Genomic DNA, 23,959 nt, shown 5'->3' with positions numbered 1-23,959 from the left:
ATACTTTGTCGCTGTCTCCCACGTTAGCGAGGTAGTGCAAGGAAGCAGACAAAAGAATGGGCCAACCCACCCACACACACACGTATATACATACACGTCCACACACGCACATATACATACCTACACATTTCAATGTTTTTTTTTTTTTTTGCTTTGTCGCTGTCTCCCGCGTTTGCGAGGTAGTGCAAGGAAACAGACGAAAGAAATGGCCCAACCCACCCCCATACACATGTATATACATACATCCACACACGCAAATATACATACCTACACAGCTTTCCATGGTTTACCCCAGATGCTTCACATGCCCTGATTCAATCCATTGACAGCACGTCAACCCCGGTATACCACATCGATCCAATTCACTCTATTCCTTGCCCTCCTTTCACCCTCCTGCATGTTCAGGCCCCGATCACACAAAATCTTTTTCACTCCATCTTTCCACCTCCAATTTGGTCTCCCACTTCTCCTCGTTCCCTCCACCTCCGACACATATATCCTCTTGGTCAATCTTTCCTTACTCATTCTCTCCATGTGCCCAAACCATTTCAAAACACCCTCTTCTGCTCATTCAACCACGCTCTTTTTATTTCCACATATCTCTCTTACCCTTACGTTACTTACTCGATCAAACCACCTCACACCGCACATTGTCCTCAAACATCTCATTTCCAGCACATCCATCCTCCTGTGCACAACTCTATCCATAGCCCACGCCTCGCAACCATACAACATTGTTGGAACCACTATTCCTTCAAACATACCCATTTTTGCTTTCTGAGATAATGTTCTCGACTTCCACACATTCTTCAAGGCTCCCAGAATTTTCGCCCCCTCCCCCACCCTATGATCCACTTCCGCTTCCATGGTTCCATCCGCTGCCAGATCCACTCCCAGATATCTAAAACACTTTACTTCCTCCAGTTTTTCTCCATTCAAACTTACCTCCTAATTGACTTGACCCTCAACCCTACTGTACCTAATAACCTTGCTCTTATTCACATTTACTCTTAACTTTCTTCTTTCACACACTTTACCAAACTCAGTCACCAGCTTCTGCAGTTTCTCACATGAATCAGCCACCAGCGCTGTATCATCAGCGAACAACAACTGACTCACTTCCCAAGCTCTCTCATCCCCAACAGACTTCATACTTGCCCCTCTTTCCAAAACTCTTGCATTCACCTCCCTAACAACCCCATCCGTAAACAAATTAAACAACCATGGAGACATCACACACCCCTGCTGCAAACCTACATTCACTGAGAATGTATACATATATATATATACACACATATATACACATGCACATAATTCATACTGTCTGCATTTATTCATTCCCATCGCCACCCCGCCACACTTGCAATAACAACCCCCTACCCCCGCATGTGCGTGAGGTAGCACTAGGAAAAGACAACAAAGGCCACATTCGTTCACACTCAGTCTCTACCTGTCATGTATAATGCACCGAAACCACAGCTCCCTTTCCACATCCAGGCCCGACAGAACTTTCCATGGTTTACCCCAGACGCTTCACATGCCCTGGTTCAATCCATTGACAGCACGTCGACCCCGATATACCACATCGTTCCAATTCACTCTATTCCTTGCATGCCTTTCACCCTCCTGCATGTTCAGGCCCCGATCACTCAAAATCCTTTTCACTCCATCTTTCCACTTCCAATTTGGTCTCCCACTTCTCCTCGTTCCCTCCACCTCTGACACATATATCCTCTTTGTCAATCTTTCCTCACTCATTCTCTCCATCTGACCAAACCATTTCAAAACACCCTCTTCTGCTCTCTCAACCACACTCTTTTTATTACCACACATCTCTCTTACCCTTTCATTACTTACTCGATCAAACCACCTCACACCACATATTGTTCTCAAACATCTCATTTCCAGCACATCTACCCTCCTCCGCACAACTCTATCTATATAGCCCACGCCTCGCAACCATATAACATTGTTGGAACCATTATTCCTTCAAACATACCCATTTTTGCTTTATGAGATAAATGTTCTCGACTTCCACACATTCTTCAACGCTCCCAGAACTTTCGCCCCCTCCCCCACCCTATGATTCACTTCCGCTTCCATGGTTCCATCCGCTGCCAAATCCACTCCCAGATATCTAAAACACTTCACTTCCTCCAGTTTTTCTCCATTCAAACTTACCTCCCAAATGACTTGTCCCTCAACCCTATTGCAACTAATAACCTTGCTCTTATTCACATTTACTCTCAGCTTTTTTCTTTCACACACTTTACTAAACTCAAGTCACCAGCTTCTGCAGTTTCTCACATGAATCAGCCACCAGCGCTGTATCATCAGCAAACAACAACTGACTCACTCCCCAAGCACTCTCATCCACAACAGACTGCATACTTGCCCCTCTCTCCAAAACTCTTGCATTCACCTCCCTAACAACCTCATCCATAAACAAATTAAACAACCATGGAGACATCATGCACCCCTGCTGCAAACCTACATTCACTGAGAACCAATCACTTTCCTCTCTTCCTACACATACACTTGCCTTACATCCTCGATAAAAACTTTTCACTGCTTCTAACAACTTGCCTCCCACACCATATATTTTCAATACCTTCCACAGAGCATCTCTATCAACTCTATCATATGCCTTCTCCAGATCCATAAATGCTACATACAAATCCATTTGCTTTTCAAAGTATTTCTCACATACATTCTTCAAAGCAAACACCTGATCCACACATCCTCTACCACCTCTGAAACCATGCTGCTCTTCCCCAATCTGATGCTCTGTATATGCCTTCACCTTCTCAATCAATACCTTCCCATATAATTTCCCAGGAATACTCAACAAACTTATATCTCTGTAATTTGAGTACCCACTTTTATCCCCTTTGCCTTTGTACAATGGCACTATGCAAGCATTCCGCCAATCCTCAGGCACCTCACCATGAATCATACATACATTAAATAACCTTACCAACCAGTCAACTATACAGTCACCCCCTTTCTTAATAAATTCCACTGCAATACCATCCAAACCCACTGCCTTGCCAGCTTTCATCTTCTGCAAAGCTTTTACTACCTCTTCTCTGTTTACCAAATCATTCTCCCTAACCCTCTCACTTTGCACACTACCTTGACCAAAACACCCTATGTCTGCCACTCTATCATCAAACACATTCAACAAACCTTCAAAATACTCACTCCATCTCCTTCTCACATCACCACTACTTGTTATCACCTCCCCATTAGCCCCCTTTACTGATGTTCCCATCTGTTCGCTTGTCTTACGCTCTTTATTTACCTCCTTCCAAAACATCTTTTTATTCTCCCTAAAATTTAATGATACTCTCTCACCTCAACTCTCATTTGCCCTCTTTTTCACCTCTTGCACCTTTCTCTTGACCTCCTGCCTCTTTCTTTTATACATCTCCCAGTCATTTGCACTATTTCACTGCTAAAATCGTCCAAATGCCTCGCTCTTCTCTTTCACCAATAATCTTACTTCTTCATCCCACCACTCACTACCCTTTCTAATCTGCCCACCTCCCATGCTTCTTATGCCACAAACATCTTTTGCACAAGCCATCACTGCTTTCCTAAATACATCCCATTCCTCCCCCACTCCCTTTATGTCCTTTGTTCTCAACTTTTTCCATTCTGCACTCAGTCTCTCCTGGTATTTCCTCACACAAGTCTCCTTCCCAAGCTCACTTACTCTCACCACTCTCTTCACCCCAACACCCAGGGGAAACAGAAGAAGGAGTCGTGCGGGGAGTGCTCATCCTCCTCGAAGGCTCAGATTGGGGTGCCTAAATGTGTGTGGATGTAACCAAGATGAGAAAACAGGAGAGATAAGTAGTATGTTTGAGGAAAGGAACCTGGATGTTTTGGCTCTGAGTGAAACAAAGCTCAAGGGTAAAGGGGAAGAGTGGTTTGGGAATGTCTTGGGAGTAAAGTCAAGGGTTAGTGAGAGGACACGAGCAAGGGAAGGAGTAAAACTACTCCTGAAACAGGAGTGGTGGGAGTATGATAGAGTGTAAGAAAGTAAACTCTAGATTGATATGGGTAAAACTGAAAGTCGATGGAGAGAGATGGGTGATTATTAGTGCATATGCACCTGGGCATGAGAAGAAAGATCATGAGAGGCAAGTGTTTTGGAAGCAGCTGAGTGAGTGTGTTAGTAGTTTTGAGGCACGAGACCGGGTTATAGTGATGGGTGATTTGAATGCAAAGGTGAGTAATGTGGCAGTTGAGGGGATAATTGGTGTGCATGGGGTGTTCAGTGTTGTAAATGGAAATGGTGAAGAGCTTGTAGATTTCTGTGCTGAAAAAGGACTGGTGACTGGGAATACCTGGTTTAAAAAGAGAGATATACATAAGTAGACGTATGTACATAGGAGAGATGGCCAGAGGGCATTATTGGATTACGTGTTAATTGATAGGCACGCGAAAGAGAGACTTTCGGATGTTAATGTTCTGAGAGGTGCAACTGGAGGGATGTCTGATCATGATCTTGTGGAGGCGAAGGTGAAGATTTGTGGAGATTTTCAGAAAAGAAGAGAGAATGTTACTTATTTGTATGTGAATAACTACAGATAGGCATATACTGTATATCTAAAAAAAAGTTACATGTTCAACTCTAGTGGTTTCCATTTTACACAGTTGTAGAAGATATTAGAGTGAATTAAGTACAAACAAGATAAGATAAGTATTTATGAGATTTAAGGTTAGTAAGTTGTAAGTAGGATTCCATTAAAATATTTGACAGAATAACTTGGCTTCGAGTTACCTTTTCTCTGTGATCTGGCTATACCTTTGTAACTTCTCTGACCTTGCACAACCTTTATCTTAATTCACTTATATTTCCCCATAATTGTGTTTTGTTGCAGCTCAATTTTCCTTTAAAGGTTCCTTTTCTTTACACAGATGTCTTGACATGCATTCTTTATTTCAGACATTCTCCAAAAGCTGTATTTTTCTGTCTGATAATCTCTTACAGATTCTCTTTCTAAAAGAAAGGTCTTTTTCTTCAGGCTACCATACCTGAGGAAAAACCTTTAATTGACATGAGAATATAGTCCATATTACATAGTACACTGTATCCAATGAATATACACCATGGGAAATTTCACTAAAAAGATGTTTTCAAGGTGATACAAAGAACCATTATCAATAAAAAAACGAAGGTCAGCTCAAGTTTAATACCATCACTCTCAATATCTGTTATCATGAATGTGCAGAAAGTTTTGCATTCAAGCTGGAATCTTTTTTGTGTTAGTGCACATACTATCTAAATTATACTAGTGTACAGAGATACCTACATTCACATTGAAATCCATTGGCAATCAATGGATAATAGTTGCATTTCATCTGTCTCCTGTTCCTTAGGCTTTCTCCAAGACTGTAAAACAAATACAAGTGATTATTCCTAAAGAGTTATCATAATTCACTCTTATATGGAATGCATAGAAAATGCTGTATCCTGTTATTTTTCATAATGTGATTAGTACAAGTATGAATGTTAGCAGTGGTATCAATTAGTGATTTAAATGCAGAAGTGTGCCAAGGTTGTGTAATGTCACTGTAGTTATTTAACATTTTTATGGATTGGGGACTGCATAACATGAAAGCGAGGTGGGGTGACTGTGATGTGATACTTGATCATGGAGAACTAGAATAAATGTTGCCATGGTTGATGTATGCAGATGCTGCTACTGTTTGAGTGGGATGTATTTAGGGAAGCAGTGAAGGCATGTGCAAGAGATGCATGTGGCATGAGAAAGGTGGGAGGTGGGCAGACTAGAAAGGGTAGTGAGTGGGGGGGATAAAAAAGTAAAGTTGTTTGTAAAAAATAAAAGAGAGGCTTTTGGATGATACTTACATGGAAGGAGTGCAAATACCTGGGATATCTATAAGAGAGAGTGGCAGGAAGTCAAGAGGAAGGTGTAGGGGTTGAAAAAGAGGGCTGAGAGTTGAGGTGAGGGAGTTACATTAAACTTTAGAATGAAAAGATGTTTTGGAAGGAGGTAATGTGCGAATGACAAGAGAACAAATGGGAACATCGGTGAAGGGGCCAAGGGGGCAGTTATTGATGGAGTGAGTATTTTGATGGAATGTTGAATGTGTTTGATAACTGAGTGGCAGATCTAGGGTGTTTTGGTAATGGAGTTGTGTGAAGTGAGAGAGTCAGGGGGAGTGGTTTGGTGAAGAAAGAAGAGGAGGCGAAAGCCTTGTGAAAAATGAAATCCAGCAAGGAGGTGGGAGTGGATAATATTGCAGTTGAATCTATTAAGAAAGGTGGTGACTGTGTTGTTGACTGGTTGGTAAGGATATTCCCTGTATATATGGATATTGGAGAAGTGCCTGAGGATTGGCAGAATGCATGTTTAGTGCCATTGTACAAAGGCAAAGGGGATAAAGGTGAGTGTTCAAACTACAGTATTCCTGGAAAATTGTATGGCTAGGGAGGATGTATGGTTTCAGAAGTAATTGAGGATGTGTGGATCAGGTGTTTACTTTGAAGAATGCATGTGAATGATTTGTATGTGGCATTTATGGATCTGGAGAAGGCATATGATGGGGTTGATAGATATGCTTTGTGGAAGATCTTAAGAATACATGGTGTGGGAGGTAAGCTGCTGGAAGCAGTAAGATGTTTTTATCAAGGGTGTAAGGCATGTGTATGAGTAGGAAGAGCGGAGAGTGATTGGTTCCCAGTTGAGGTCAGTCTATGGCAGGGGTGTGTGATGTCCCTGTGGTTGTTTAATTTGTTTATGGATTTAGTGGATAGGGAGGTAAATGCAAGTCTGGTGGGGATGAGAGGGAGTGGGAAGTGAGTCAATTGTTGTTCACCAATGATACAGCACTGGTGGCTGATTCAAGTGAGAAGCTGCAGAAGTTGGTGACTGAGTTTGGAAAAGTGTGTGAAAGGAGAAAGTTGAGAGTAAATATGAGTAAGAGCAAGGACAAAGAGGATATATGTGTCAGAGGTGGGAGAACAAGGGGAGGCGGGAGACAAAATTGGAGGTGGAAGAATGGAGTGGAAAAAATTTTGAGCAATCAGGGCCTGAACATGCAGGAGGGTGAAAAGTGTGCATTGAATAGGGTGAATTGGAATGATGTAGTATACTGGGGTCGATGTGCTATCAATGGACTGAATCGGGACATGTGAAAGTCTGGGGTAAACCATGGAAAAGTCTGTGGGGCCTGGATGTGGAGATGGAGCTGTAGTTTTAGTGTATTAAACATGACAGCTAGAGGATGAGTGTAAGAGGATGTGGCCATTTTTCGTCTGCTTCCTGGAGGTACCTCGCTGACACAGGGGGTGGAGATGATGTTTCCTGTGGGGCAGGGTGGCGCTGGGAATGGATGAAGAAGAACTAGTATGAACATGTACATGTGTATACGTATGTGTATGTATATGCATACGTTGATATGTATAATGTATATGTATTTAGATGTACGTGTATGTACATATGTGTGTACAAGAGTGGATAGGTCTTTTTTCGTCTGCTTCATGGCGCTACCTCTCTAATGCAGGAGCTGGCGATCAAGTATAATGAATATATATATATATATATATATATATATATATATTTTTTTTTGCTTTGTCGCTGTCTCCCGTGTTTGCGAGGTAGCGCAAGGAAACAGACGAAAGAAATGGCCCAACCCATCCCATACACATGTATATACATACGTCCACACACACGCAAATATACATACCTACACAGCTTTCCATGGTTTACCCCAGACGCTTCACATGCCTTGATTCAATCCACTGAAAGCACGTCAACCCCGGTTTACCACATTGCTCCAATTCACTCTATTCCTTGCCCTCCTTTCACCCTCCTGCATGTTCAGGCCCCGATCACACAAAATCTTTTTCACTCCATCTTTCCACCTCCAATTTGGTCTCCCACCTTCTCCTCGTTCCCTCCACCTCCGACACATATATCCTCTTGGTCAATCTTTCCTTACTCATTCTCTCCATGTGACCAAACCATTTCAAAACACCCTCTTCTGCTCTCTCAACCACGCTCTTTTTATTTCCACACATCTCTCTTACCCTTACGTTACTTACTCGATCAAACCACCTCACACCACACATTGTCCTCAAACATCTCATTTCCAGCACATCCATCCTCCTGCGCACAACTCTATCCATAGTCCACGCCTCGCAACCATACAACATTGTTGGAACCACTATTCCTTCAAACATACCCATTTTTGCTTTCCGAGATAATATTCTCGACTTCCACACATTCTTCAACGCTCCCAGAATTTTCGCCCCCTCCCCCACCCTATGATCCACTTCCGCTTCCATGGTTCCATCCGCTGCCAGATCCACTCCCAGATATCTAAAACACTTCACTTCCTCCAGTTTTTCTCCATTCAAACTCACCTCCCAATTGACTTGACCCTCAACCCTGCTGTACCTAATAACCTTGCTCTTATTCACATTTACTCTTAACTTTCTTCTTTCACACACTTTACCAAACTCAGTCACCAGCTTCTGCAGTTTCTCACATGAATCAGCCACCAGCGCTGTATCATCAGCGAACAACAACTGACTCACTTCCCAAGCTCTCTCATCCCCAACAGACTTCATACTTGCCCCTCTTTCCAAAACTCTTGCATTTACCTCCCTAACAACCCCATCCATAAACAAATTAAACAACCATGGAGACATCACACACCCCTGCCACAAACCTACATTCACTGAGAACCAATCACTTTCCTCTCTTCCTACACGTACACATGCCTTACATCCTCGATAAAAACTTTTCACTGCTTCTAACAATTTGCCTCCCACACCATATATTCTTAATACCTTCCACAGAGCATCTCTATCAACTCTATCATATGCCTTCTCCAGATCCATAAATGCTACATACAAATCCATTTGCTTTTCTAAGTATTTCTCACATACATTCTTCAAAGCAAACACCTGATCCACACATCCTCTACCACTTCTGAAACCACACTGCTCTTCCCCAATCTGATGCTCTGTACATGCCTTCACCCTCTCAATCAATACCCTCCCATATAATTTACCAGGAATACTCAACAAACTTATACCTCTGTAATTTGAGCACTCACTCTTATCCCCTTTGCCTTTGTACAATGGCACTATGCACGCATTCCGCCAATCCTCAGGCACCTCACCATGAGTCATACATACATTAAATAACCTTACCAACCAGTCAACAATACAGTCACCCCCTTTTTTAATAAATTCCACTGCAATACCATCCAAACCTGCTGCCTTGCCGGCTTTCATCTTCCGCAAAGCTTTTACTACCTCTTCTCTGTTTACCAAATAATTTTCCCTAACCCTCGCACTTTGCACACCACCTCGACCAAAACACCCTATATCTGCCACTCTATCATCAAACACATTCAACAAACCTTCAAAATACTCACTCCATCTCCTTCTCACATCACCACTACTTGTTATCACCTCCCCATTTGCGCCCTTCACTGAAGTTCCCATTTGCTCCCTTGTCTTACGCACTTTATTTACCTCCTTCCAGAACATCTTTTTATTCTCCCTAAAATTTAATGATACTCTCTCACCCCAACTCTCATTTGCCCTTTTTTTCACCTCTTGCACCTTTCTTTTGTCTGTTTCCTTGTGCTACCTTGCTAACGCAGGAGACAGCGACAAAGCAAAATAGAATATATATATATATATATATATATATATATATATATATATATATATATATTTTTATTATACTTTGTCGCTGTCTCCCGCGTTTGCGAGGTAGCGCAAGGAAACAGACGAAAGAAATGGCCCAACCCCCCCCCATACACATGTATATACATACGTCCACACACGCAAATATACATACCTACACAGCTTTCCATGGTTTACCTCAGACGCTTCACATGCCTTGATTCAATCCACTGACAGCACGCCAACCCCGGTATACCACATCGCTCCAAATCACTCTATTCCTTGCCCTCCTTTCACCCTCCTGCATGTTCAGGCCCCGATCACACAAAATCTTTTTCACTCCATCTTTCCACCTCCAATTTGGTCTCCCTCTTCTCCTCGTTCCCTCCACTTCCGACACATATATCCTCTTGGTCAATCTTTCCTCACTCATTCTCTCCATGTGCCCAAACCATTTCAAAACACCCTCTTCTGCTCTCTCAACCACGCTCTTTTTATTTCCACACATCTCTCTTACCCTTACGTTACTTACTCGATCAAACCACCTCACACCACACATTGTCCTCAAACATCTCATTTCCAGCACATCCACTCTCCTGCACACAACTCTATCCATAGCCCACGCCTCGCAACCATACAATATTGTTGGAGCCACTATTCCTTCAAACATACCCATTTTTGCTTTACGAGATAATGTTCTCGACTTCCACACATTCTTCAAGGCTCCCAGAATTTTCGCCCCCTCCCCCACCCTATGATTCACTTCCGCTTCCATGGTTCCATCCGCTGCCAGATCCACTCCCAGATATCTAAAACACTTCACTTCCTCCAGTTTTTCTCCATTCAAACTTACCTCCCAATTGACTTGACCCTCAACCCTACTGTACCTAATAACCTTGCTCTTATTCACATTTACTCTCAGCTTTCTTCTTTCACACACTTTACCAAACTCAGTCACCAGCTTCTGCAGTTTCTCACATGAATCAGCCACCAGCGCTGTATCATCAGCAAACAACAACTGACTCACTTCCCAAGCTCTCACATCCACAACAGACTGCATACTTGCCCCTCTTTCCAAAACTCTTGCATTCACCTCCCTAACAAGCCCATCATAAACAAATTAAACAACCATGGAGACATCATGCACCCCTGTCGCAAACCTACATTCACTGAGAACCAATCACTTTCCTCTCTTCCTACAAGTACACATGCCTTACATCCTCGATAAAAACTTTTCACTGCTTCTAACAACTTGCCTCCCACAACATATATTCTTAATACCTTCCACAGAGCATCTCTATCAACTCTGTCATATGCCTTCTCCAGATCCATAAATGCTACATACAAATCCATTTGCTTTTCTAAGTATTTCTCACATACATTCTTCAAAGCAAACACCTAATCCACACATCCTCTACCACTTCTGAAACCACACTGCTCTTCCCCAATCTGATGCTCTGTACATGCCTTCACCTTCTCAATCAATAACCTTCCATATAGTTTTCCAGGAATACTCAACAAACTTATACCTCTGTAATTAGAGCATTCACCTTTATCCCCTTTGCCTTTGTACAATGTCACTATGCATGCATTCTGCCAATCCTAAGGCACTCACCATGAGTCATACATACATTAAATATCCTTACCAACCAGTCAACAACACAGTCACCCCCTTTTTTAATATATTCCACTGCAATACCATCCAAACCCACTGCCTTGTCAGCTTTCATCTTCTGCAAAGCTTTCACTACCTCTTCTCTGTTTACCAAATCATTCTACTTAACCCTCTCACCTCACAAACCACCTCGAACAAAGCACCCTATATCTGCGACTCTATCATCTAACACATTCAACAAACCTTCAAAATACTCACTCCATCTCCTCACATCACCACCACTTGATATCACCTGTCCATAAGCCCCCTTCACCGATGTTCCCATTTGTTCTCTTGTCTTACCCACTTTATTTACTTCCTTCCAAAACATCTTTTTATCCTCCCTAGAATTTAATGATACTCTCACACTCCAACTCTCATTTGCCCTCTTTTTCACCTCTTACACCTTTCTCTTGACCTCCTGCCTCCTCCTTTTATACATCTCCCAGTCATTTGCACTATTTCCCTGCAAAACTCGTCCAAATGCCTCTCTCTTCTCTTTCACTGATAATCTTACTTCTTCATCCCATCACTCACTACCCTTTCTAATCTACCTACCTCCCACGCATGTCATTTCACAAGCATCTTTTGTGCAAGCCATCACTGCTTCCTTACATACATCCCATTCCTCCCTCACTCCCCTTACGTCCTTTGCTCTCACCTTTTTCTATTCTGCACTCAGTCTCTCCTGGTACTTCCTCACACAAGTCTCCTTCCCAAGTTCACTTACTCTCACCACTCACTTCACCCCAACATTCTCTCTTCTTTTCTGAAAACCTCTACAAATCTTCACCTTCACCTCCACAAGATAATGATCAGACATCCCTCCAGTTGCAGCTCTCAGCACATTAACATCCAAAAGTCTCTCTTTCGCGCGCCTATCAATTAACACGTGATACAATAACGCTCTCTGGCCATCTCTCCTACTTACATATACATACTGATGTACATCTCTCTTTTTAAACCAGGTATTCCCAATCACCAGTCCTTTTTCAGCATATAAATCTACAAGCTCTTCATCATTTCTATTTACAACACTGAACACACCATGTACACCAATTATTCCCTCACCTGCCACATTACTCACTTTTGCATTCAAATCACCCATCACTATAACCTGGTCTTGTGCATCAAAAATGTAAACACACTCACTCAGTTGCTCCCAAAACACTTGCCTCTCATGATCTATCTTCTCATGCCCAAGTGCATAGGCACCAATAATCACCCATCTATCTCCATTCACTTTCAGTTTTATCCATATCAATCTATATTATTATTATTATCATTATCAATATTATTATTACTACTTCTTTTCTTTTCTTTCATACTATTCGCCATTTCCCGCGTCAGTGAGGTAGCGTTAAGAACAGAGGACTGGGCCTCTGAGGAAATATCCTCATCCAGCCCCCTTCTCTGTTCCTTCCTTTGGAGAAAAAAAAAAAAAAAAAAATATCAGGAAACAGACGAAGAATGGCCAATCCACTCATATACACATATATATACATAAATGCCCATACATGCACATATACATATACATACATATCAACATATACACATATATATACACATATGCAGACATATACATGTATACATATATTATATACATATTCATACTTGCTTGCCTTCATCCAATCAAGTCTCTACCCCCCCCACAGGGAACATCATCATTACCCCTTGCTCCAGCAAGGTAGCGCCAGGAAAACAGACAAAAAGGCCACATTCGTTCACACTCAAGTCTCAAGCTGTCATATGTAATACAACAAAACCACAGGTCCCTATCTACAACCAGGCCCCACAGACCTTGCCATGGTTTACCTGACATTTCACATGCCCTGGCTCAGTCCATTGATAGCACATCAACCTTGCCATGGTTTACCTGACATTTCACATGCCCTGGCTCAGTTCATTGATAGCACATCAACCTTGGTATAGCACATCATTCCAATTCACTCTATTCCCTACATGCCTCTCCCCCTCCTGTATGTTCTGGCCTAGATCACTCAAAATCATTTTTACTCCATTCTTTCACCTCCAATTTGGTCTCCTGCTTCTCCTTCTTCCCTCCACCTCTGCCACATATATGCCCTTTGTCATTCTTTACATATGTCCAAACCATTTCAACACACCCCCTTCTGCTCTCTCAACCACACTCTTTTCATTTCCACACATCTCTCTTACCCTTTCATTACCTACTTAATCAAACCACCTCACACCACATATTGTCCTCAAATATTTCATTTCCAATACATCCATCCTCCTCTGTACAACCCTATCTATAGCCCATGCCTCACAACCATATAATTTTGTTGGAATTACTATTCCTTCAAAATTACCCATTTTTGCTCTCCGAGACAACGTTCTCACCTTCCACACATTCTTCATCGCTCCCAGTACCTTCGCCCCTCCCCTACCCTGTGACTCACCTCCACTTCCATGGTTCCATTTGTTGCCAAGTCCACTCTCAGATATCTAAGACACTTCACTTTCTCCAATCAAACAACCATGGGGTCATCACACACCCCTGCTGCAGACCGACCTTCACTGGCAACCAATCACTTTCCACTCTTTCTACTCTCACACATGCCTTACATCCTTGGTAAAACATTTCATGGCTTCTAACAGCTTACCTCCTATACCATATACTCTTAAGACCTTCCAGAAAGCATCTCTATCAACTCCCTCATATGCCCTCTCTAGACCCATAAATGCTACATACAAATCCATCTGTTTTTCTAAGTATTTCTTACACATATTCTTCAAAGCAAACACCTGATCCACACATCCTCTACCACTTCTGAAACCACACTGCTCTTCCCCAATATATATCATATATATGAAGGTTTCTTTAATTCTTTAATCCTTAAACAGGCATCTTTCTTTCCCATTCATCAGGTGAAAAAATCTTAAAAATTCTCTTTCTCTTACAAAATATGATTATATCATAAAGTATCAGAAAAAATATTTAAAAAGTTTAGTATATTTTCCTCAATGGTGGTGTGGGCATGTGCTGAGTGGCAATGGGCCCATGCTGCCATCACTGATACTCCTTATCTTTGTAAGTACATGATAATTATGTTTTTTTTCTAAACATAATTTAATTCCATATAAACTTAATCACATTACATGAATTATGAAGGCATGGTTTCACACTAAACTTATGTATTTTCATATATATTTTGTACATATCTTACATATCTTTTACATATCATACAAGTTTTTTATGTGTTTACATGTTATTTACACATACAACTTTATTGACATGAATACATATACAAATAACTTTCTTTGCAGTAAAGATAACAACAAGAATACCACAGAATTTGTTTTTTATCCTAAAACTAACTACATGAGAGAGCATGTACATCTGCCATAAAGCCAAGATGACCTACATGCATTCTATTCAATGTTCTGTGGGTTACCAAGATGTGTAATATTTCCAGCAGAGGCGGTAGGCTGCTTATGACATCTATGGATAATTGGTGGAAGCAAACATCAGCTGGGATATCAAACAGAGGAAGGAAGTTTTAAACTGTTATGTGAGGATGACAGTTATATAAGTGTCATCGGAAGATGAAGCAAGCAGATTAAAGGTTAAGTGAGGTGACCAAACTTGAGATGCACACTAATCTAGGTCTAACATAATTTGTAAATAATGTGCTTAATATTCTCTTAATCATGCACTTAATGCCATTCTAATATCAACCAGCAGGCAGTTTACCTCCTTAAAAATCACCCTGATGTGGTGTTCTATGAAATGCTGGGTACAGCTAAGTCCCTTCTGCAAACAGATTTATGTAGCTTGTAACCTATCATATCACAGTCAATTTGAGGCCTTCTTTCACTGTCCCACCTTCATTACTTTGCATTTAATTGCTTTGAATTTCATCAACCATACATTAGACTTACTCAGGAACTTGTTTATGTCCCATTGATAGCTAATGCAATCCTTGTCATTTCTTACTTTCCCTATGACCTAAGCCTCATCTGCATACATTGTCAGCTATTGATCCAGTCCTTCTGGCAAGTCATATCCTTAAATCAAGAAGAACAACCACCATAAGAGCTCTCTGGCATATATCTTCTGTCCCTGCTATGATTTGTGATCACCTATTTGAACAGTATGGGGAAGGAGCTAGGGGTTCCATTTCTTGAACTTCCTTTACTATAAAACAACACTTTAAACTTCCAAACTGTCTCATTCATAATTCTATCACCAAGCTTATTCCATTCATCTACAACTCCGATACTTTAGAAATACTTTCCATCTTTTTCTAACAAGTTTCTTGCTATGGTCTCTGGTTGCATGTTCTTTTCATCTTCCACAGAACTGTTCTCTGTCAACATTGTCAACGTGATTCAGAATCTTAAAGGTGTCATCTAATATCCTTTTATTATTCTTTCTTTCATGTTCGCATAGTTACATTCTGCACCTCTCTCTCTTGTCTACAACTTCTTTATGTTTCCTTGAGCTGACCAAACATGAGATACATTTTCCAATTTGGGTATATCATAAGTTGCAAACAGTTTATCAAAAATAAAATTTTTCCATGTACTTAAATACAAATTCAAATATCAATGAGTGGTGTTCTGGCAGTAGATCTTGCATAGTCAACCCAAAAGTCCTTTTCAAATACATAATCAAATAGCTTGTGTCTTGCTTAATTATACAATAGTAACATTGAGGCCTTCTTTCATTGTGTTCTGTATTCATTACTCCGCATTCCCTGGGTATAACCTACTTCTCTTTTGACCTTATGGCAAGCCATTAAAACATCAAGTAATAATGGGTCTAAGGCATATGATATGCCATGGTTAGCCCCAATTTACTTATAAGAGGCTTATGTGACGTGTTCACTATTTCCTTATACTCAAATAGTTTTAGATCCCCTAATGCTGTATTCCCTTATGCCTGCCTGAAAAACTAGCTTCTTTACCAGCCTCCTAAGGGTGATATGGTAAAATGTTTCTTGCAATCTAAGAACACACAATCTGTCCATGAACCTCCATTGTCAAAAACCAAGCTCACTCTTTCACAGGTCTGACAAATTCATCATACTTAACCTCTACCCTGTAAACATACTTTCTTCTACTCAATAAGTTTTCCAGAAATCATCCATTAAGTTTCTGATTTTCTTTTTCCAGCATTTTATGAACCATACTTGCCAGAAACACTAGTTTGTATTTCAGCACATTGCCTCCATTTACCTCTTTTGAAAACAGGCATGTTTAGTAACTTGTACTCCCTCTAAATATTTTAGCAGCATTTTAAGCAGCCTGTCAAGAGTTTTTGCATACTATGTAACATATACAATGAGACTTGGATGATGATACATCAATGGCTAACCTATGTCTTTTCTAGTGGCTAACCTGTCTTTTTTAACAATTTCAATTCCTTTACATCTACTCATCCCATCTTCCTGGGGTTAAAGTGTTCATCACTGGAAACACTTTGGAACTTACCTTCAAGTCCCTCACATGTTTTCCTTTTATCCTCATAGGCCTTTTTCTTTGAATATTTCAGCCTGATTAGCTGCACTCTGTCAGTTTATTCTTGAAAGACTTTCCCTTACCAAGATTGCCAATCTTTCATTGTCTTCTCTTCTTTTCCTTACTATAATGTAACTCTTAAAAGCTATGGTTTGAGCTTATCAATAAGCTTCATCTCTAATACTAATGCAATATCTGGTTTGGTTTCCACAATTCATTCCCTCAACACCAGCTCTTTTACATTTCTTCCCAATCTATCAGCATTTGTATATAAAACTTTCAGTCCTACTCTAGCACCACTAAATTACTTGTCTCTCTTTTCTGATAGTGAGGTTGATCTGTTCTGTAGCCTCTTGCTGCCATATATTTTTGGTATTTTTGGCTTTCAGACTATTCTATTTATTCTCTCATACTCTTCCTTTGAGTTGAATATGATGAACATTTGACTGAATACTTTGCCGTAACCAAGTTTCTTTAGCCTGCTATGTACCTCTTGGCTTCACATCTGCACTTTCAAAATAATCTTTACTGGTCTTCCCTTTATATCATGAGTGTATCTTTGTTTCTCTCTTTGATTATTTTACCCAAAAAATAACCCTTGTTAAAATATGGTCTTCCTGCAGTACAAAGACAAAAAAATATGGCTTTCAGTCCAAAATTTTATCTGTGACTTACAACTATCTACCTCCAGTTCTGCAGTCTTTCTGTTCTGGTATAGCCCATAAGTTTGCTGGGTCCTGCAGTAGTAATTCATCAACCTACAATGTCTCATTCTTTCTAAACTTTCCATTTCACCTTTATGCACTGAACATGAATGCTCTGCATCTCATTACGAGGAACATTCAGTATATGTTTCTTATAGTTTTGTGTCTAACAAAGTACAGTTTACTGTCCTCTCTCTAACTTTATTTGGTTAGTGAACCTCTTACAGATTTCAGAGAACCTTTCACAACACTGAATTACTTTTTGGCAATGGAAATCCATATCCCAATTCATTTTGAAAGAAACTTTATTTGCTCTGCTTAGTCTTGATGATTGTATCTCCTCTTTGAGTCAGAATTCTTCTTTGACCTATGTATTGTCTGTAAAAAAAGATGTCAGCCTCCCCCACATATTTCAAAGGCAATACACAGATAAGGTTTATTGTGGGTCCAAATATATGATGCTCTCAGGGTGAAATCATCATACCTGCTTGCTGAAACTAGCATTTCTAATAATTTGAGCACCACCAACCTGCCTCAGTGTGCCTCAGGAAACCTTTAGGGAAAGATGTTCTTTATTTACTCTTCCTGCCTGCTTCTTCATTTTGGGAATTTCATGTCTGGGCACTGCATTTCTTCCACCTGTGCTTCAAGATGGTTGGCCCTTACCTTTCTAAGGAGAAGAAAGCCCGAATTCTAGCCTGGAAGCGAGAAGCACCCAAAACATACGATCAGGAAGCTGCTTCCTGCAACACCTCATCAGTACCTTGCCTCATTCAGCAGGTCAAGACTCTATGGAACCAAAAATGGACCTAGATCATTTTAGGAACCTTGCCAATTCCATGCCCAGATGTCTGCAGATGGTAATCAAGGCCAAAGGAGAGATGACAAGGTAATACAATGTAAGTGCGACACTGATTCTGAAAATGAATGGGGAGTCTGATGAGAATTTTTGCAGACACTGTATGTCCTCATTAAACATTCATTCAAACTCAAGCATTTTTTTCCACTATTGTATCATATATGAATATTCTTATTTCCATGTTACTCTGTCTCAAGATAAGATCTAGCAATGGTGTATTAGCCCTTCTGTTTTCAAATCTCAGTAATACACTGATACATGAAATCTTCCTGTATACACTCTAAGGACTTTTATTTCCATGGTCTTCTATCTCCATGGGAATCTAAATTTTTCCAGTCTATTTCTTGAAAGTCAAGGACCCTCATTATCAAAACTCTATTGTACCATCTACTGCTTCCTGACTGTGCTTTCATTGTCGACATCGGATTATTCATCTGGTTCATCACAATTCCTTGGGTAACTGTACTAAACATCATTATTTGAGCCTTTCCAACAGTTACTTTTCCCAATGTCCTGACTAAATGGGCCATCTTCTAGAATTTCATGAAACTTTACACTGTCTTTTATTAAGAGGGTCAATCCCCCTACTCCTTTGTCATTTCGTTCCTCCCTTTATATCAAGTACCCCTCCAGATTAGGTTGGATCATATCTCACAGGATGGATCATATCTTCACTACATCTGGCTTGACTTCAGTCTTTAAATTCCAGCTATTGTCTATTCACTACAAATCCATCAGCGTTCTTACATACTACCTTTAATCTGCCACACGTACCACTTAACATTCCTAGCCTCGCTAAATAAGAGTAGAGTTGTTCTGCTCTTTGGTTTTTTTTGATACCCATTTTCACTTTCTGGTTGTACACTTTATTTCTTTCTCATTGTCACATCTGATAAACATCCCTCTCAACTACTCTTTGTTAGTTTGTTTAATACCTTCATAACTCGTCATCCCTTTGTGTATTAGGTATTTACTGGTCATCCCCTTGTTTCCTCACTGTATCTAAAAATTCTTTTATTCTTTTACCTCAAAAACTTGCATTTTGTAGGTCTACACCCCCTAGTAGTTTTTGCAGTTTCAGTACCCTTTCTTCTTCAGTTGGAATATGGTCTTTCAATCCAAAAATCAACTCTTTTCTATCATCATCCCACTTCATCAGCTCCCTCCATTCTGGTGCAACCCATTTTCAGGTATTAATGCATCCACCTTCTTGTCTCTGATCTTATCTAGCATAAGCATTTTTTTCTTTGCTAGCGTTCCTCAAACTGGGGTAATCTGCACTTTCTTAAACCTTGCACGCAACACTCCACAGAGTTGCCCAATTGATCTGTATCAGGGTATATTTCCCTTTCTATAATTTCACTTCATAAGTCATTATGACCTTTAGTTTCAAAGTGCCCATAAATCTGCTCCATTGATTTAATGTCTCTTTTCTATCTTTTTTTCTTAATTGTTGAATAATTTCCTATTTTCTATTGTTTATTTATGTTTTGTATATTGGCAAATCTTTTGTTTAATCAATCATTCACTCTCCAAGACAAGAAATTGTTTCCTTCACACTTACCCTTTCCCTGATTCCCAGTATTCTAGTTCCTTTATTCATTTTCAATCTGTAGTCACATTTTTTGATAACATTCTTCAGCTTAACTTTTACCTGTTAAAAGTTTTTCATGACATTTGGAGGTGTTTTTCAATCTCTAAATTTATTCCAATAACTTTATTTCTTTCATTCTGATTTACTATTATCACCATAAACTTTTCCTTCACAGAGCTCCCACCTGTTTCATCCTAGTCCTCTGATATTCTTTCCTTCAGATGAAAAGCCTTCAAAATTTGCATTATTGAGTCTCTGACCTACTGCATCCCACCCCAGCTGCAAACTCCATAGCTGGGCCTTTCTTCATAATCCCTGCATTTACCCCTTTCACCATCCTATCCATAAGCAAATCAAACATCCATGGTGGTATCACATATCCCAGTCGCAGATCCACCTTCACCTGAAACCATTCACCCTCCTTCCTACCTACCTGCACTCTGGATTAAAATTCCTCACTGCTTCTGACAGGCTTCATTCCACACTACATATTCATACCATCTTTCACAAGCATCTCCATCAACTCAGTCATATGTCTTCTCCAGATCCATTAATGCCAAATACAAATCCCCTTTCTCTAAGTATTTCTCATACACATTTTTTCAAGGCAGACACCTGATCCACTCCTGAAACCACATTGTTCCTCCCAATCTGATGCCACCACCCTCTCAATCATTACTCTTCCTTATAATTTACCAAGTACACTTAATAAACTTTTCCCTCTGTAGTTAGAACATCACCTTTATACCTTTGCCTTTGTACAATTGCTGTACATGCATTCACCCAATCCTTAGGCACCTCGCCACAATCCATATATACACTGAAAATCCTAAGTAACTAATCAACAATACAGTCACCCCTTTCTTAAAAAATTCAACATCCGATGCCTCGCTACATTTCACCTTATGAAAGGTTTTAACCAAGTGAAATGATTTGGACACATGACAAAATGAGATGAGTGAGGATAAGGTGACAAAGAGGATATATGTCAGAAGAAGAGGGAACAAGAAGGGGTAGAATGAATTAGAAATGGAAGAATGGAATGAATAAGTGGGGCATGACTATGTAGGAGAGTGAAAGGCATGCATGGGACAGAGTAAACTAGAGTGACGTGGTACACAGAGGGCCATGTGCTATCAAGGGACTGAACCTGCCCAAGTAATGTAGATGAAGAAAATCATGTAAAGTTATTTGGGTCCTAGTTGTGTGTACAGGGCTGTGATTTTGGTGCATTACACATGACAGCCTTTTCTTCGTCTGTTCCTGGTGCTACCTAACTCATAAGATGCAGCGGACAAGATTGAGAAACAGACATGAATCCAGCTCACATCTTCCAGTCACACGAATGGTGTCTTTCCCAATCAGCAAACCTAGGCATTAAATAAGACACACATTACATTCACTCCCTACACTATTAACATAAACGCAAAAGCAACACACACACACTAAATGACCTCACAAAACTAATGCGCCAAATTTTGAAAGAAAATGAATCCTCACATCCTATACACAAAATTCATCTGCTTGCCATTAATGTGCCTTATCTGCCTGAATTTTCACCCTCTCAAGCAAATATAACAAAATTGTATACCACACAAAGTGATTCATTCACAACAATCACTGGCTGTCTAGAAACTGCAAACATTCAACACCTTCACAAGGAAACAAAGATCCTCCTAATGCAGACCCACCTTAATGTGCTCAGGACTCAGTTGTAAGCAACAGCACTAGAACCCTCCCACCCAAACAACTCCATAACTAACAACCAACCCCTTAGTAAAAATAAAAAGCTTAGCCATCAATCCCTGAGTAAAAACAAAAAGCTTAGCCACCAATCCCTGAGTAAAAATAAAAAGCTTAGCCCCTGTCTGACACTTCAGATTCCCCATCCACAGCAATCTTTACACTGACAAAACAATTACACACTTAAAGGCCCCACAATCACTTAAAAAAACCATCCTCCAACTCAGTCTTGTACACCATCCCATTGAAGCAACATTCCCCAGACGGACATGAGCTACATTTACCTGTCTCTGCTTTCAACATCACCCACCCCTATATTACTACCAACATCAGTTCAATACGTCCCAGGACTGCATGCCGATGATGCATCAACAACAAGGAAGACACTGAACACTTACTGCTCACATGCCTTTCACTTTCTCTACACAATTATAAAAACAGCATCACTATACTTTATGACCTATGGTCCCATCCAGTGAATTTGCAGGAGTCTCATAAAGACAGAAGGGACTCCAAGGCCAGGAATTAAGTAACTATCATATCATCACAGACTTAAGTCTGATGACCTCCCTCTTCAAAAGTTCACTTGTCCATGAACTGGCCTACCTCTCTTTTATCTCCTGAAGTCACATTATTTCCTACTATTCTCTAACCTTATCTAATATCTCCCTTTTCATCATGGCACAGGTGTCTTGAACAAACTTTATCCTATTAAGGCCATTAGTTCTGGCTTAAAGAACTTTACTTGCTTTGCTCATGTGGTGTTAATGGCCTTCTTATGCTCTTCCAATTGCTTTGGGATAATATCTTACGTGTCTTTTAATTCAAAATTACAAAAGGATCTCTTTTTTAAGGTGAATGCTGGCAGTCTCTGTAATTGCTAATTTTCATCAATGAGTCTTAACTATGGTTTAAAACAACTGCCTTCCCTTCCAATATATTACCTTTTGATTAGTGTGTGAATTGTACATGGTTTAAAATAATCAAGATGGTGGATATCTGCAATGAATACATTTTTCCTTACAAACCCTACCTTGATTTATGAACTTATCTACCACCGTTGCCATGAATTTTTTCCTCTAATAGTAGGGCCCACTAGGTGTACTCCATCCCTTGTTGCCTTTAAAACAAGTATTTCTGCAGAGCAGTTTCACCAAAAATCACCCATCTTTTCTGTTCTGTCTAACCCAAACCAGGGCTGCTGAAAGTCAGTCCACAAACACACAATTGAATATGTGACTATGTATCTCACACAACTTGTTCTTCAAAACTAACTTATCCTGTGGTGAGTACTACATGCTAGCACTGCCTCTGGCTAAATCTCATCATAGGTATTTGTAGGCAGGTACTCCCCACTGATATTGCTCCTGCTGATGCTGTGGGTCCATGTGTGTGTGTGTGTGTGTGTGATAACAGTATTCTAAAACAAAGATATAACATCTTTCTTAAAAAAGCAGAGGAAGAGAAACTTAAAAAAATCATTCAACATAACACACAAATTTCTGTGAACAAATCATCCTTTCTCTGCAAAATTACCTTTACCTAAAAATTACCTTTACCACTATGCCTTAAGCATCTTAATGTATCATAAAACAATCATAGAGATGAATAATTTAGTAAACTTATTTGCTTAAGTTCTTCCAATACATTAAAGAGCCAATATCACTAATAGGGTAAAAAACTCATCCTCAAAGATTTCATTAATATTTATACTCATAAATCACTTTTTAAACCCATTACTCAACACCACAAAGGTTTGATGCTTAAAGGATACATAAAGCACGGAAGGCAAGGAATCTTGATCCAGGTTTAGGTTTCAAAGTTAAAGACTGTCCTGCTACCACAAATAAAACTGAGCCACGTTCTATATGTGTGGCATGGGGCACCTCTCCAGAGGATGCAGGGTTGACATCAACGTCTCCAGCACTACCCTCCACAACCAAGACAATGCTAGCTGATTCCATTGGCCTTAGGGTGTACTGATTCATTCCATCAGGAATCTGTTGGAAAGAACAGAGAGAGAACACTTACAACACACACACACACACACACCTGTTTTCCTAAGTTTAAGTTTCATAAATTTCTGAAGACCTTTAAATTTCAAAATTGATGCAATACATATTTATGATTACTGGGTAAAGTGTACCAAATAGGGCATATGACACCACACAAAACTAGCAGATTACAGTTGCAAAGGGAATACTCTGAAAAGCTCAGGAGTAATTTGTCAGGTATG

General features: G+C 40.1%; 1 protein-coding gene across 1 annotated transcript in view; it reads right to left on the bottom strand.

Moving 5' to 3' along the window:
- Positions 1-14,491: 14,491 nt before the first annotated feature.
- The window catches only part of Mpi (mannose phosphate isomerase), a 29,253-nt gene continuing 19,785 nt past the window's right edge, over positions 14,492-23,959 (bottom strand). Inside the window, exon 9 of the mRNA XM_071695593.1 lies at positions 14,492-23,723. Within this exon, the coding sequence (XP_071551694.1) occupies positions 23,487-23,723 (237 nt within the window). The 3' untranslated portion in view covers positions 14,492-23,486. The remainder of the gene's footprint in view (positions 23,724-23,959) is intronic.

This window comes from Panulirus ornatus, chromosome 58 (assembly GCF_036320965.1).
Source record: "Panulirus ornatus isolate Po-2019 chromosome 58, ASM3632096v1, whole genome shotgun sequence".
NCBI classification, from domain to species: Eukaryota; Metazoa; Arthropoda; class Malacostraca; order Decapoda; family Palinuridae; genus Panulirus; species Panulirus ornatus.
The sequence above is the reverse complement of the archived record's forward strand: the minus strand, read 5'-3'. Positions and strand labels throughout refer to the sequence as shown.